We start from the raw sequence: 18,199 nt of genomic DNA, 5'->3' as shown, positions 1-18,199 counted from the left end.
TAAATACAAAATCCACATTTTATATAAAATCGATTTTATATTGTTCCACATTATTGAAATCTTGTCATATATATATATATATATGTATATTTTGAGCACTTTTTCACTACTAGAACCGCATTGATAAATGGCGCAATAAATGCGTCGCACAAAATAAACAACGTCCTATCGCTAAATCCATAAGACAATAAGCGACGCAGTATGAGAGTCGTCTACCTTTTAGTTTTTAGCGACGCATATTGACTTTTAGTACGCATTCTATCAATCCACTTATAGTGACACATTATTTAGCAACGCTTTACCACAATGTCACTAAAAATATATTAGCGACTGTTTCATATAGCGTCGCTAAATATATTAGTTGCTAATGAGTCGCCTATTTAGCGACGCATTAATAGAGTCGCCTATTTAGCAACACATTAATAGAGTTGCCTATTTAGCGATGCATTAATAGAGTCGTCTATTTAGCGACGCATCGACATTTTTAATTATTTGTTGATGCATTGCCCCTTCTTTTTTTTTTTTTTTAATTTTCTTAAATTTTGTGAAAAGTGATTAAAATAGTAAAAATATAAGCATAATTAAAATACAAAAAAATGAAAACTAGCTTCATCCAAAATAATTAGAATACAAAAATTTAAAATAAATATTTTGTCATAATAAATTAATTATCAAATAAATTAAATATCATCTATTGATATATTTTTACATAATTTGTAAACTATTGTATTTTTCATAACAAATTTAATATTAATTAAACTTCCATGAATGCATACTCATTGAGATGGAAGTTGACATCCTCTTGTTGACGATATTACACCCTCATACTGCATATGGAAAAATTAAAAAAGTTATTAATAGTTATGCAAAATAAATAAAATATTAATCATTATTAAATTTGTAATTTAGTAAATGAAAATTTAAAGAATATTACCATTGTTCTTAAGATTTGATGATGCACATTTCTCCCCTCACAGTCATTACAAACATAGTCACTCTCAAATTCATCCTCATTATCATTTTCATCGATACTTGGCAACTATATGACAAATAGATTGTGAGTTATCGTAGTATCTCCAATAACATCTTCTTCAACAAAAGTACGATGTTGTGGTCTAGTTAAAACAATAGACTATCTTGAATCAAATTGATCTTCAACATAAAATACTTGTTGAACTTAGCAAAACAATGTCAAGCAATATCACAAACAAAATTTCTATAAAAGCAAGATTAATAAAACCCAACGAACCTAACCTGCGGTTAAAATGAAAAAAAAAAAAAAAACCACCTCATGTCTCTGCCAACCACAAAGAAAAAAGAAACTCACATAAACAATGGAGACAAAGAAAGAAGAAACCCAGAAAATCACGAGGATGACACAGAGAAATCCAGCTTCCCGGCCGCCGACAACGTAGGCAAATGAAAAATGAAATCTGAAGTATCTCACTCTTCAAGTCTCTCTTAGATTGCTTCCAAATCTAATATCTATTAGGTAGTGTACTTGATGTAGTTTTAAAAAAGAAAAGGGCTTCAAAGGAGCGCGTAAAAATTTTAAAACGCGCCAAAAATTTTCAAAAAATGGCAAAAATGTGCTTTTTCTCCCAATTGCATTTTTTTTTCTTGGATTAATTTTTTATTTTTCATCTACAAATAAAACTGAAACTATTTCTTAAAAATGCAAAGCAAAATATCGAAGATTGCTGTTTATTTTTTTGTTTTTCAAGTACACCTTTATTCTTTATAAAATTTGCATGTCTTTCAAAATTTTTATTTTTTTTTAATTGAGAGAATAGGCGACGCATTATCTTCAAGAAGGGTTGCCTGTTCTTGAATTGTGGGATCAAGCAACGCATTATGGTCGAAAAGCGTCACCTGTTTAATTTTTTATATTTTCTTTATAATCTTTAAATAATTTTTTAATTGTTCATCTACAAATATATTCATGTAGTAATCCAATGAACATAAATTCCATCGATCTAAAAATAGAAAATAGTTTTGCCAATGCTCTTCTCAGTTATTCACATATAAGTGTATAGACGAGACACAAAATATCTCAAAACCTAATTTGACATAGGGTACCGAATTAGAATTCTAATTCAACAAGCATTTATTGACCAATTTATCTACATAAATATGTTAAATGAGCTTAACTTTCATTTATTTGTGGTCAATGATAGTTTACTTGTTTTTAAAAATTGAAAGTCTATTAATTGCTTTTTAAAAAAAAAAAAATTGAAGGAACAGGCGACGCAATTCCATTAAAATGCGTCACCTATTCCATGTTTTTTTTTAATCTTTAATTAGTTTTGTTGATTACTCATCTACAAATTAAAAAAAAAAAGCATATTTGCAAAGTTAAAAAATTACTAAAAACAACTTTCAAATTAAAAAAAAAGTTAAAAATTGGCTGGGTGAAACGGCAACGCAGTTGTTTACAAATACATCACCTTTTTGTATATTTGGCGACGTATTTTTAAAATAATGCATCACCTAACACTACATTAGCTAGTTATTGTTGTATTATTACATCCAAGTCGTTAGGCCTGGTGGTGTGGTGATTGCTTGAGAGTGTAGGAGGTCTTGGGTTCGATTCTTGTTATGGCCCTATTTTGATTTTATTTTTTAATGGGTTTCTAATTGTTTAAACAAAAAAATGAAAAGGCGACGCATTCTTAATGAGTCGTCTAACACTATATTAGCTCGTTCTTGTTGTATTATTACATCCAAGTCATTTGGTCTGGTGGTGCGGTGATTGTTTGAGAGTGTAGGAGGTTCTGGGTTCAATTCTTGTCATGACCCTATTTTGATTTCATTTTTTTTATGGGTTTCTAATTGTTTAAAAAAAAAAATTGAAAAAAAAAAACAAAAAGGTGATGCATTTTTCATCTATTTGGCAACACATTCTTAGAATAATGCATCACCTAACACTATATTAGCTAGTTCTTGTTGTATTATTACATCCAAGTCGTTTGGCCTGGTAGTGTGGTGATTTTTTGAGAGTGTAGGAGGTTTTGGGTTCAATTCATGGCATGGCCCTATCTGATATATATATATATTTTTTATGGGTTTGACTATGTTTAAAAGAACTAAAAAAAAAACAACTTAAAAAAAAAGAGAACCAGCGACACACAATCTAAGTAGTGCGTCGCCTGTTAACTATATAAAAAAATAAAAAAAAAGCTTAGTTTTGCCGCTCTAATATTTTTGCTGGTAATTTGTTGTTGAAATAAAATTAGATTTATTAAAAGAACTAAAAAAAAAAAACGGTGAGGAGAGAATAGGCAATGCACAATCTAAATAGTGAGTTGCCTATTAACTTTATATATATATATATAAAAGAACTAAAAAAAAAAAACTTAAAAAAAAGAGAACCAGCAATGCACAATCTAAATAGTGCGTCGCCCGTTAACTATATAAAAAAAAAAGCTCAGTTTTGACGCTATAATATTTTTACTGGTTATTTGTTGTTGAAATAAAATTAGATTATTAAAAGAACTAAAAAAGAAAAAGTGAGGAGAGAACAGGCGACGCACAATCTAAATAGTGCATCGCTTGTTAGCTATATAAAAAAAAAAGGCTCAGTTTTGGCGCTCTAATATTTTTACTTGTTATTTGTTGTTGAAATAAAATTAGATTGATTAAAAAAACTAAAAAAAAAAAGATGAGGAGAGAACAGCGACGCACAATCTAAATAGTGCATCACCTGTTAACTATATATATATATATATATATAAAATTTAGTTTTGGCATTCTAATATTTTTACTGGTTATTATTATTGAAATAAAATTAGATTATTTAAAAGAACTAAAAAAAAAAAAAGTGAGGAGATAACAGGCGACGCACAATTTTAGTAGTGTGTCACCTGTTAACTATATATAAAAAAATAATAATAATAACCAGCTCAGTTTTGGCACACTAATATTTTCTGGTTATTTATTATTGAAATAAAATTAATTGATTAAAAGATCTTAAAAAAAAAAAGTGAAGAGAGAACAGGCGACGCACAATCTTATTTGTGCATGGCCTGTTACACATATAACAAAAAAAAAAAAAAAAAAAAACCAGTTCAGTTATGTTACTCTAATATTTTTATGGATTATTTGTTGTTGAATTAAAATTAAATTAATTAAAAGAACTAAAAAAAAGGAGAGGAAAGAACAGGCGACGCACAATCTATATACTATATATTAAAAAAAAAAAGCTCATTTTTATCAATCTAATATTTTTACTGGTTATTTGTTGTTGAAATAAAATTATATTATTTAAAAAAACTAAAAAAAATTAGAAAGTAAAGAGAAGAGAACAGGCGACGCACAATCTAATTAGTGCGTCGCTTGTCACATATATAATAAACATAAATAAAAAAACAGCTCGTTTATGTTGCTCTAATATTTTTACTGCTTATTTGTTATTGAAATAAAATTAAATTGATTAAAAGAACTGAAAAAAAAAAGAAAAAAAGGTAGGAGTGAATAGGCAACGCACAATCTAATCTAAATAGTGCGTCGCCTGTTAACTATATATTAAAAAAAAATCTCAATTTTGTTACTCTAATATTTTTACTGGTTATTTGTTGTTGAAATAAAATTAGATTGTTTAAAAGAACTTAAAAAAAAAAATTAAAAAGTAAAGAGAAGGTAACAGGTGACGCATAATCTAAATAGTGCGTTGCCTGTTACATCTATTCAAAAAAAAAAAAAAACCAGTTCTAATAGTTTTACTGATTATTTGTAGGTGAAATAAAAGAATACTATTTAAGAGATTTGCAAGAATAATCTATACAAGGAAAATTATAAAATTGAACAACATCCTTGTATAATTAAATTTTATTATTATGTAAACATAGATTAGTGGTTGGTATTCATTTTTCATGAGTAGCATTTAAACGTACAATATAATTCAGATAAAATATACATGCAGTATTAATGGCGACTCTAGTCAGCCCCACATTCAGTGACCCTTAACGAATGTGTCGTGTGTTTTTTATTTTTAGCAACCTTTTGAGGTCAACAATTTTTGGATGCGTCGTATATTTATTGAATTTTTACTGACGTATTAGTCTAAGAGTCGTGGTTTTGTTTTTTCAGAAGCGTTTGTTTCGTAGCATCGTTAAATGAATGTCGCTAGATATTAATTTTCGTGTCGTGTTTGAAAAATAAATAAAAATATATTATTCATTTTCAATTTCTAACAAAAAGATCAATTTTATTATTAATAATGATAAATGATACGAACCTAGAGCGACTTGCCTCTAAACTTGTAACAAAGATAGAATTAGGACTGTCTAATTACAAGCTATCAATGGAAGACCTCGACCTGTTATCTATATTTAAGGTAAGAACCTTGGTATAGTAAAGACGCCACAATAGAGTGCGGAATAACCTATTGATAAGTCAAATTTGAACTCCACAAACAAAGCTTGAAAAAGTTCGATATAGTTCTTATAGAACCAAGAGAATCACTCTTACTTTGAATAAAAATCGTAATCTCTTCTTTATTCATGACTTATGTGCCTTTAAATAGTCAAAATAAATTACAAAGCTTTCCTAAATTTACTAAAAGTAAAGGTGGAATAATAATGGACGAAAATTAGGTTTAGGAAACCTAATTTTGATAGGTTTAGGAAATCTAATGTGGTTAGGTTTAGGAACCCTAATGTAGTTAGGTTTAGGAAACCTAATTTAGCTCCTAGTTTCCAAATTTGAATGGCTTTTAATTCTTTAACCAATTCAACTCTAATAAAATTAGGAAAGTAATTTAAAAACCTAATAAAAACTAAAGTAGGAAAGTAAATAGGCAACATGCCAAAATCCAATCAAAACATAAATAAAAATTAATATTTTTCTAATTATAAAATTTGGTTAAGCTTAGTTGGATGCCATGTCACCATATGATGCCACATCACCATGTTGTAGAAGTCCATGCGTTAAACTCTCTTTCACGTTGGCATCCACCATCCCAATCATATGAACCAATTTTAGTTCATCTTCACTAATGAACTTGCTTCCTTGGGTTGTAAACACCTCCCGGATTAAACCATTTAGTGTCTCTTTCAATCTCTTTGCTCGTGCTCAGGTTATGGGTCTTGTAGACATTTGAAGTGGATCTGGGCTCCATCTTGAAGGGCTCTTGGTCATGTCCTCATCAATAAACAATCTTATTATTAATTACCATATATTAATCCTATTATTTTACAATAAAATTATATTTATTACATATCCATATATAAATATGTATTAATATATGGAGTTTTTTTTTTTAAAATATCTTTAATAATAAAAATATATTTTATTATATACATGTTTTGTTATCCCATATTTAAAAAAATTAAAAAGAAACCAAATAAGGAGAAAAAAAATTCCTCTTGCCAAGTTTCATTCCATCACCAAAAATAAAATCTTTTGTACCCACATATTATAGAAATTTTCAAAAATCAAGATCAAAATTTTCCTTCCAAGCTTTATGAAGATTGTGAAATTTTTATTTGTGGAATTATTATTTATGTAAATTATTTGTGAAGTTAATATTTATATAAATTATGTTAAAACTGTTGTATACATTTATATAAAGATTTATAGCTAAATCTTGGTAATACCCATACATTATGGAAATTTTTAAAAATTAAGATCAAACTATTTTTTTTTAATTTTTATTAAGATTGTAAAATTTTTCAAACAATTTTACTTTTGAATTTTATTTTTTTTAATAATGCTTTTAGAATCAAATAAAATGAATATAAAGATGATATATGATAATTATTTTAAAACTGTGGAATTTTTCAGATAATTTTATTTTTAAATTTTAATTTTTTTGTAATGTTTTTGGAAGGAAAAGAATAAATATAATAATGACATGTGGTAAAAGTTTTGCTCACTATCTTATTTTTATATAGTATATAGATACCTAATGACATGTGGTAAAATTTTTGCTCACTATCTTATTTTTATATAGTATATAGATACCTAACAACATATCATGTTTGAATTAAGGAATTTGCATCTGAATATCATGACTATACGATCACGAACATGTCACATGTCTATTTATGTCTTTGGTACGTAATAATAATAAAGACAGGACCAAACGATGTACGTTAATAATATTTAAGACATGACAACCCAAATCGTTTTTCTTCCAGCGACACCGTCATTGCCCAGCCCTACGTACTACATCTATATATACACAAGAGCACCAAGCCTCTTTTGTTAACCTTTCTCGCACTCCTAATTCAATTTCTTGGTTTTAATAACTTTTTTTGTTTTTATTTTGTTTATTTTTAGACTCCAAATGGGTAGCTTTGATTTGAACCATTCTCTGAAACCCAATTCTGACAATTTGGAAAACCTTCTTGATCCTGAAGAGTTCAGGAGGCAAGGCCATATGATCATCGACTTCATTGCTGATTACTACAAAACCATTGAGAAATATCCGGTTTTAACCCAAGTAAAACCTGGTTATCTCCGAAAAAGATTGCCAAAATCCGCACAGTATAACCCCGAACCAATCGAAACCATCCTCCATGATGTACAGGATCATATAATTCCAGGTCTAACACACTGGCAAAGCCCTAGCCACTTTGCATTCTTCCCTTCAAGTGGGAGCATTGCAGGGTTTCTCGGCGAAATGCTCGCCACCGGATTCAACGTCGTTGGCTTCAACTGGATGTCGTCGCCGGTCGCGAGTGAGCTCGAAAGCATAGTCATGGATTGGCTCGGAGAAATGCTTAAGCTTCCCGAGTCTTTCCTTTTCTCCGGGGGAGGCGGTGGCGTTTTGCATGGAACTACCTGCGAGGCCGTTTTATGTACCCTAGTTGCTGCTAGGGATCAAATGCTGAGCAAAATCGGGAGAGAAAATATCGGAAAGCTAGTCGTTTATGCGTCGGACCAAACGCATTGTGCAATCAAGAAAGCTGCACAAATTGCTGGAATTGAACCGAAGAATTTCCGTGTCATCACGACTTCGAGATCAACATCATTTTCTCTCCCTCCTGATTTGCTAAGATCCACCATTCGTTCGGATATCGAAGCTGGTTTATTTCCTAGTTTTGTATGTGCAACCATGGGAACAACCTCAACCACTGCTGTTGACCCATTGCCATCCATATGTGACGTCGCAAAAGATTACGGCATGTGGGTTCATGTCGATGCTGCATATACTGGGAGTTGCTGCATTTGTCCCGAGTTTCGACATTTCATCGATGGCGTTGAAGGTGCAAACTCGTTCAGTTTCAACGCACACAAATGGTTCTTCACGACCCTCGACTGCTGCTGCCTCTGGCTAAAAGATCCAAGTGCCTTGATCAAATCACTCTCTACCAACCCCGAGTATTTAAGAAACAAAGCCACCGATTCAAAACAAGTAGTGAACTACAAAGACTGGCAAATTGCACTCAGCAGGAGGTTCAGAGCCTTAAAGCTTTGGCTGGTGCTGAGAAGCTATGGAGTTGAGAAACTCAGGGACACGCTTCGAAGGCATGTAGAAATGGCCAAGACTTTTGAAAGACTCATAGCTGCAGATAAAAGGTTCGAGATTGTTCATCCTAGGTATTTTGGCCTGGTCTGCTTTAGGATCTCTCCGACGGCTATCATCGATCATAAGCCTAAGAACAAGCCGATCCAGAACGTTGGAGCATATAATGATGATCGTGATGATCAGAAATGTATAAACGAGATTAACCACAAGTTGCTCGAGTCCATCAATGCGTCGGGATCTATGTATATCACTCACGCGGTGGTTGATAAAATATTTTTGCTGCGTTTCGCAGTTGGTGCGACCCTGACGGAAGAGTCACATATTTTCATGGCTTGGAAGGTGGTGAAACAACATGCAGAAGATATTCTTAAGGATGTCTAAAAAAAAAAATATATGTGGAATTACTTTATTCTTGTTGAGGCAATAAGAATTTCCCACTATAAGCACGTACGGTATGATCTATTGTGCACCTTATGGTATAGACCTAAAAAAGAAAAAAAATAATGGAATTATATATCACGCTGCCTTAATTTCGTGAGGCAGATTATAGAATAAGTCCCGGCATATTGAGCCAATATCCATCGAATTGATAAGGAAGTTGTAAGGAAAAGGTTGTAATTGTGATTTCCTTGTCTTTACGTACGTAATTTATTGCTTATTAAATATATGTACCATGAAGCTGCAAAATATTAAGTATGCATATGTATGAAGTTGTTGTTTTTTCTTTTTTCTTTTCTTTTTTTTAATATATGTGATAATAGTTATGCCTATGGTAATTTTGCAGAAGTCAGACTTTTTTTTTTTTTTTTTTGGGCTTAGTATATTAATATATATCTAATAGCTACAAAAAAAAAAAAATAATAATAATAATAAATAATTATTCAAATATTACTAATTTTAATATTTTCAAATATTACTAATTTTAAAATTTTTATTTTTTTTAAATTAATATTATATAGTTTTAGATAATGTTGTTATTATTCATGAATAATAAAAAAGATTCAATTTAATATTGTGTAATTATTATTAAAAAATGGTAAATTGAGAGACCTACAACCACTGGAGTCCTGTCTACATGACTGAGATCTACTAAAGCCACAAGGATGAACAAAACACTCTTTATACTTAGCAAAGTTGTAAAAAATGAGAAGATCCATACAAACCCACAAGTGAAAGTAGGGACTTATCAATCATACCAAAGTTTCCAATACATTCAAAAATAAAAGAGTAAGTACTAGCGAATAAAAGAGTCCTGCAGCTACACCAAGAAAAATTAATACAGGTACCTAGACCATACCCTCAACCATGAAAAGATAGTAACTATGGCCAACTTCTTACTGAGCGAACATCAGTGCAGACCAGCAGATAGAACACTAAAACAACTAGGTAGGAAAACAAAAACAGTGGTTAGTACTTGAAATACTAAGTAGTTTTTAACATCCACCACAAAATAAAAGTTAGTAGTAGTAGTAGTAGTAGTAGTAGTAGTAGTAGAAGTGGTAGAAGTTGTAGCGAAAGTTGGTGGTACTTGTTGTAGAAGTGGTAGTAGTTGTAGCGGTGGTACTAGTTGTAGTAATAATAATAATAGTAGATGCTAGAAATATCTAGACCCTATAAAAGAGGACATCCCGGCTATGTTGGTATCTCCAACAACCAAAAGATCAGACCAGAAAATTTATCAAAGAAAAGAAAAAAAAAAATATAATAAGTATCGGTAATAATGAACAGCAGAAAATGGGCAATACATAACCAGTGCCATCGGCCTCATTAAAACCTTTAGGGAAAAACCCAAAGGGAAAACCCGAAAGGAAAAAAGAGTACAAAGAAAACACAAAATCACAAAAGGACTAATAATAAAATCTGAATGTTCCACACCATTGAGATTCTCCTGATGAGCTCATAAGTAATGAGTAGGCAAATAGGAGTGCCATAAGAAGAAGCGATAATGGCATCTTTGGATAGGATATCAGCTACCATGTTACACTCACTCAGAATATGAGAAACACGAAAATAGATTGTGTAACAAAATGTAAATAAGTAGCCCAGCTTGCAAGCAAATACCATTAAGCCAGCAAAGAAAAACTGTGAAACAAATTAACAACATAAATGGAGTCACATTCCAACCAAATTCTCAACCAAGAAAAATCCTTTGCAAATCTCCAAATCATGAATAACCAGAATCAACTCCACTTTAAGGGCATAAGCAAAAACAATTGGAGGAATAAAAAAAAAAAAAAACCAGAAACCAAACATACACCATCACCCCCTAAAACACTAGGCAACCCAAGAGAAGCACCATCTATATTGACCTTAATCTGCAGGAGGCAAATACCAATGAACTTACACAACTCGAGGAGCTTTGCGAGGACAAATAGAAACCCCCAGTCTGTGAAGAGTCAATAAATCCTGTACAATATTAAGCATGCTGCCAGATTGTAACTTATTAGCATCTGATTGTTTCTTACGGCTTACAAAACCAGCAAACCAAAAAAAACCAGCAACATATTTATACTAGTTGCTAACCCTATTTGCATAAAGAAAACTTGGACTCTAAGAAAAAAACTTGGACTAAACTTGGACTCTAAGTAACTAAGGCCCACAAAATTAATAACCAAAAAAAAAAAAAAAAAAAAAAACCAATAAAAATCAAGTTTATATTTCAACGCTCCCCCTTAAACTTGATTAGTGATTCCTATGAGACTTCTCAATTTAACAAAGACTTCATGCTTGAGAGGCTTGGTAAAAATAATGATTACTTGATCTTGAAACTTCACATACTCCAGCTGTACATCTCCTTTGATAATGCATTCTCTAATATAATGATAACGTGTATCAATATGTTTGCTTCGATCATGAAAAATTGGATTCTTGGTGAGGGCTATTGCTGACTTGTTATCCACGCATATCTTGGTTGGTTCTTCTTGTGGTCAACCCAACTTCTTTAACAAGTTTCTAAGCCAAATTGCATGGCAAACACATGAAGTGGCAGCTACATACTGCTTCACATGTTGAAAGAGTAACAATTTGCTGCTTTTTTGACATCCATGTAAAGGCCATATCTCCCAAATAAAACACAAAACAACTTGTGCTTTTGTGATCATCTGTATCTCCACCCAATCACTATCTGTATATCCAACAAGCTTGTAATCATCGAAAAGTGAATAATACAAACCAAAACTTATTGTACCTTTTAGATAGCGAAGAATTTTTTTGCAACCTTCAAATGAGTTGTTGTTGGATTCTCCATGTAGTGACTTATAACTCCTACTTCGTAGAGAATGTCTGGACTTGTGCACGTCAAATATCTTAAGCTTCTAACCAAGCTCTTAAAAAATGTTTGATCCACTTTTTCTCCTTCCTCATGCTTCGATAACTTGACTCCATATTCTATTGGTGTGCCAACCGAATTTGCATCATCCATCTTGAACTTCTTAAGTACCTTCTTAGCATAACCTTCTTAAGTAATTAGAATGCCTTCATCTCCTTGCTTTACTTCAATGTCAAGATAGTAAGACATGAGCCCAATATCTGTCATTTCGAATTCTTTCATCATCTCCTCCTTAAACTCGGCAAACATACTTGGATTGCTGCCCGTGAATATTAAATCATCTACATACAAGCACACAATCAGTATATCATCACTCTTAATTTTAATGTAAAGTGCATGCTCATATGGACATTTGATAAAATTTCTTTCTTGGAGATACTTGTCAATTATAGTATTCCAAGCTCTTGGTGCTTGCTTCAACCCATAGAGTGCTTTCTTCAACTTTAAGACTTTTTTTTTTCTTGTCCCTTGATTTCATACCCTTGTGGTTTCTCTATGTAAACATCTTCCTCAAGAACTCCGTTCAAGAATGCAAACTTCACATCCATTTGATTTATTCTCCAATTGTGTTGAGCTGCCAATGAGATGATTAATCTTACCGTTTTTAGCCGTGCAGCAGGAGCAAAAACTTCATCGTAGTCTATGTCAGCCCTTTGACTATAGTCTTTCACCACCAATCTTGCCTTGTACCTTTCAACCTCACCTTTAGCATTCTTCTTGGTCTTATACACCCACTTCACACCGATAGCATTGCTTCCTTTTGGAAATGAATTTGGTTCCCACGTATCATTCTTCTTAATTGCTTTTATCTCCTCATCCATGGGATTCCTCCAATTCTTGTCTTCCATTGCCTCTTGAAAGTTCACGAGTTCACAATCAGCAGATAAACAAAACAACATGAGATCATTTTGGTTTTCGGTTACCTCATAAATCTCTTGCAAACTCTTGAACGGTGGGACTCTTTCACTTGAATTTTGGCCTTCTTGAAAACCCACGATTGGTGAAGCTAGTGGGGTGATTGGCTCCTCTCTTGTTAGCTCCATTCTTGTTTGTTTTGTTTCTTCCTCTTCGAAATATGGGAAAAAAATTGTAATTTTCCTCATGTGATTCCCAATTCCACTCTTCTTTTCTTCATTAAATATAACATCCCGACTGATTATTGTTTTACCACTCTTAGGAACGTAAAGCTTATACCCTTTGGAGTTTATGTCATAACCAATGAAAACATATTTCTCGCTTTTATCATCCAATTTGCTTCTTTTCTCATCAGGTACATGCACATGAGCTATGCTTCCAAACACTCTTAGGTAAGAGATACCCGGCTTCCTTCCATTCCAAGCTTCTTGTTGTGTCTTTCCCCACACACTTCTTGTTGGAGATCGATTGGATAGGTAGATAACACATGCAACTACCTCTGCCCAAAATTCCTTTGGCAATCTTTTACTTTTAAGCATGCTTCTCACTATATCTAGAATTGTACTATTCTTATTTTCTACCACACCGTTCTGTTAGGGGGATCTTTGCACCGTTAGAAACCTTCGAATTCCGTGATCTTCACAATATTTTTGGAATTCATTTGATGTAAACTCTCCTCCATGGTCAGATCTCATAGCTTTGATAAAAAATCCACTTTCCTTCTCAACAAGAGCCTTAAACTTCTTAAAGTTCTCAAACATCACCGAGTTCTCCTTCAAAAAAATATACCCATGTCTTTCTTGAAAAATCATCAATAAAAAAGAAGGAAGTAGTTACTCTTACCAAGTAAGCTTGGCTTCAAAGGACCACACACATCCGTGTGTATGAGCTTCAAAGGCTTTCGGGTTCTTGAATTTGTCTTCTTTGGAAAAATTCCATTGAATTGTTCTCCAAGTAAGCACCCTTCGCATACTTCATCCGGATTGCAAATACTAGGTAGTCTTCTCACCATCTCCTTTTTGGACACCAACTTTAGACCTCCAAAGTTGAGATGCCCATATCTAAGATGCCAAAGCCAAGACCCATCTTTGTAACATGCCTTGAGACACTTGGCAACATCATTTTGAATGTTGAACATGAACATTCAATTTCTTGACTTTGGCACTTTAGCTATTAAATTACTTGCATTGTCCCTTATGCAAAGTTTGTTATCCCTTAGATGAATATCATATCCTTCCATCAAGAGCTGTCTAAGACTCAAGATGTTGCTTTTCATACTCGGCACATAGTACACATTTGAGATGAACTGATGCTTTCCAATCATTAATCATATGAGGATGCTTCCTTTGCCTTTCACTGCCACCTTGGACTCATCCCTAAAAGACACATTGCCTCTCATGGATTCATCAAGCTCCACAAACATGCCTCTTCTTCCGCACATGTGATTGCTTGCACCAGTGTCCAAATACTATGTATTGTCTTCACTTCTTTCATTATCTTTGTAAGCCAACAGCAAGGTACCATCTTCTTGACTTCTTTCTTTGACATAGTCCACCTTCTCTTTAATCTTATTATAGCCAAAGTTTCTACATTCGGAAGCATAATGATCAAATTTTCCATATTTGTAACACATTACATAGGACTTGTCGTACCTTGATTTTGAATTTCTTCTTCCACGGCCTCTTATTGATCCTCTTCCTCTTTGAAAGTTGCTGTTGTAATAATCACCAAATTTCCAGCCCCATCCAGATCCTTGCCCACAGCCATTCTGACCACCACTGCTTTTTTCTTTAGCTCCATCAATCCGAATCTTGAACAATTGTTCCACTATTCCTTCCTTCTTCCTTTTCTTTTCTTCATAGGCTTGCAACGAACCTAAGAGCTGTTCCAATGTCATAGCTTCCAAGTCTTTTATTTATTCAATGATGGTAACAATATGATCAAACTTTGATTAAATGATCTAAGAAATTTCTCCATGATTTTAACATCATCTAACTTTTCACCATTCCTTTTTAATTGATTAGTCACCATTAAAACTCTAGAAAAATAATTAGTTACGATTTCTCCTTCCTTCATATGCAGCATTTCAAACTCGGCTCTTAAGGTTTGAAGCCGTACTTTCTTGACTGGATCGACTCCCTTGTAGGAGATTTGAAGCTTCTCCCATGCTTCTGTAGCCGACATGGCTTCCGAGACCTTTCCAAACGCATCATCATCTAATTCTTGATAGATTAGATAGAGAGCTTTCTTGTCTCTCTTTCTTAAGTCTCTCAAACTATCTTTTTGATTTTGAGATAGACTACCTTCATTCTCTGATTTGATATAACCTTTCTCCACTATCTCCTACACATCTTGAGTGCCAAGGAGAGCCTTGATCTTGATGCTCCCGTTGTCATAGTTAGTCTTGCTAAATGTTGGAACTTGGAAGGGAACCATACTGTTATTAGCCATCTTTTGGCTAAATAAACAATTTGATCACCAGTACTATTCATGTAAATACTGTTCACGTGATTGTTTACGTAGATACTATTCACGCAGATGCTGTGCTTTGATACTATGTTGAAATACCACTGATCCCAAAAGCTAAGTTGATGGAAGGTGGGCTTTCATTTTATTTATATTTTTTTCTAATACTCCCCGTCAAATGTAAGCCTGCCTCTTTTAGGCTTCTCTCTGGTTCCTTACATATATATATATATATTTTATATTTTGGACAAAGTTGTTAAGTTTTGAACTCAAGACCTCTTGGATCTCTGGCTCTGATACCATGTTGTTTCTTACGGCTTACAAAACTAGCAAAACAAAAACAAAACTAGCAACATATTTATACTAGTTGCTAACCCTATTTGCATAAAGAAAACTTGGACTCTAAGTAACTAAGGCCCACAAAATTAATAACAAAAAAAAAAACAATAAAAATCACGTTTATATTTCAACACTAATATGGTCGCAAAAATGAAACTTAAACTCCTTGAAATAGAAAGTTAAATATTTTGATAAACATATTGATCTCGATGATGATGATTATAGTATAAAAAAAATAGTATAATTATAGAAAAATATAGTTTTGCATAGTAAACAACAAGTCAATGAAAAATGATCTAACTGTAACCTAAAGCCCAACCTTTTCCTGCAAAGCACGGGGACCCTTAGCTGATAAGACGAATGCTTGAATGAGTTAATTGTATCCCAATCATCCCCGAGAATCTGGAATCGTCGATCTCTTCCTTAAAGATTGGGATGAGTCGATGTTGGTTGATGGTGTGAAAACACTTCCTGATGTCGAATTTCAAAAACCAGTGGGAGGGTCCCCACTCTTCTTTAATCCGTCTTAGGGTCGAGTGGTGGCCTTGCAGACCAAGAGCACCCCCTTGAGTAAAAGTTTCCGTGGCCGGTTGGCTAAAATGAGGATCCCAAATTGCATGAGTAATAGGTTTTACATGTAAGGGGTCCTGTACCCATGCCTTAAATTTTCCTTGCCAAGCTACATGAAACAAATTTCTGGAAGTCCAAAAATAGATTATTGCTAGTTGCCCAAAATGAAAATTTTTTTTTATAGAAAGAGAGTCAAGGGGGCTTCCGCAGGCGATTCTGTAACCGCAGGTAGCTCAGATCTATAATCTATATAGTTTTCATGGTATCAAAGCCAACAAAAGAATTAGGGTGCTGAAATAATAACCTAAAACCTGGTTACTTAAAGAATCAAACTGTTCATGTCTGCTTTTTTTTGTTTTCTTTTTTTTTTTAATGAAGCTTTTTGAGTTCATTGTCAGTAGAAGAGAAATCAAAGTCAACCTGCAAAAGCCAAAGCAATTCTCGACATGCCGGTACCAAAGAAAAAGAAAGAAATCCGGGCTTTTTTAGGCAGGCTATGTAGGTTCATTGCCCTGCTCACAGATGGGTGTGAATTGAAGTTGGCCTTAGGTGTAATAGGACTCCCAGTTACTGCGTGCGATCGTATACTGAGGTGCTCCCCGTCGGTTGTTTGAATGATGCGAGCCAGGCCAAAAACTAGCAGTTCGCGCTGTCAATCCTCCAGGGCCCAGATAACTTGATTTTCTCCTATGAATTATTTGTGTCAATAGATTAGTTCGATCCAAAACTTGAGATAATGTATGCCACCTACGCTCCGCCATCCATTCCAAGTTTAGGAACCTAGGTAATAGTATCCTGATCAAATAGCTGACAAAGGGGACAAGTGAAGCAGGGAGTCTATTGGATAGGGTTCAACTAGCAGAGACTCTTGGACCAGCTGGAGTAAGAGATTCCCAAAAAAGTTGAAGCGATATGACTTATGATACCGGATCCAGGCAGAATAAGAATATAAACTTCAGGGTGCTTCTATGTTCTACTAATATAAGCGGATGAATAGAAGAAATGTGGACTATATCATCAACTTATTCCATTTGTCTAGGAAAGCTAGCCATGCTTTATGGTGAATACTATCAGGTTTTTATGCTTTGAGATCGTAAAGATGGTACTATTCCCCAATAACTGGGGGTCGCACAGCTTGCTCGACGCATCCTTTCTTTCTACCTTATTAGCATTAGTAGGTAGGATGGACTGGTTAATTTCCCCTGGGTTGTTGATGTAGTTGCTTATAGTTTTCTTTGATTTTTATTGAGTTGCTAAAAATAATATATAACCAACTACATAGTTTAGGAGAGAGAATCAATGTTCAGTAGTATGCCCGGTTCATTAGGTTCTACCACTGTGGAGCCCATTTATACTCAAACTAAGAGTTTGATTTTTGATAAAAGCAAAAATTGATTCTCATTCTCAAGTGCTAGGAAAATCCTTATTGCAACCATGGGAAAAGAAAGCCCTAACCGCATACTAGAAGATAGCCATAGAAGATTTGAATCCCCCAAAGCCCATGCTCTAAGGAAGAGATTGTAGAAAAAGCCATACCCTTTAACAATCCTTGTAGGTGAATCAGAGAGAGAGGAGGCCCTTGCCTTACTCGTATTCTTCAGCTAAGCCCAGAGGGCATAGCTGTTTCCATATGGTAGCTAGCCTAACACAATTCTAGGCTTCTAGAATTGAGGCTAGCTTCTATAAGGTAGTACACGGGTACACTTTAAATGCTAGTTTTTCCCAGTCTTTTGAACAACCAACTTGACATAAGGATTCTAACTCGCCCACTTAAAGCGGATGGAGATTCTTGGATGGGGAAGAGTGTATAGCCAAATCCAGATGAGACGGGATAGACGGTCAGAGGCCGCAGCGGGACTACCATAGGAAAGCTTACCCCTACTAGCTAACATAGAAAGAAATCCATTCTCGGAAAGAGATAGTATCTATGTGAATCTTTTCCCGACCAAGCCAGATTCGGGGTGGCCTGATTCGGCTTGGCCTGGTCAGGAAGAGATTCACATAGATACTATCTCTTTCTGGGAATGGATTTCTTTCTATGTTAGCTAACAGGGGCAGGCTTTCCTATGGTAGTCCCACTACGGCCTCTGACCATCCATCCCATCTCA

At 33.8% G+C, this 18,199-nt stretch overlaps 1 protein-coding gene across 1 annotated transcript; it reads left to right on the top strand.

The window, feature by feature from the left end:
• The first annotated feature begins 7,288 nt into the window (after positions 1-7,288).
• On the top strand, positions 7,289-8,854 carry LOC107427386 (tyrosine decarboxylase). Its single transcript, XM_016037772.4, has one exon. It carries the CDS (start codon positions 7,289-7,291, stop codon positions 8,852-8,854), a length of 1,566 nt encoding a protein of 521 aa, XP_015893258.2.
• Positions 8,855-18,199: the final 9,345 nt, after the last annotated feature.

This window comes from Ziziphus jujuba, chromosome 1 (genome assembly GCF_031755915.1).
Source record: "Ziziphus jujuba cultivar Dongzao chromosome 1, ASM3175591v1".
Taxonomy (NCBI): domain Eukaryota; kingdom Viridiplantae; phylum Streptophyta; class Magnoliopsida; order Rosales; family Rhamnaceae; genus Ziziphus; species Ziziphus jujuba.
This window is presented reverse-complemented; position numbering and strand designations above follow the sequence as displayed.

What these genes read in the sequence shown, in the direction of transcription:
- LOC107427386 (XM_016037772.4), top strand. Translation starts at nt 7,289, where the DNA reads ATGGGTAGCTTTGATTTGAACCATTCTCTGAAACCCAATTCTGACAAT.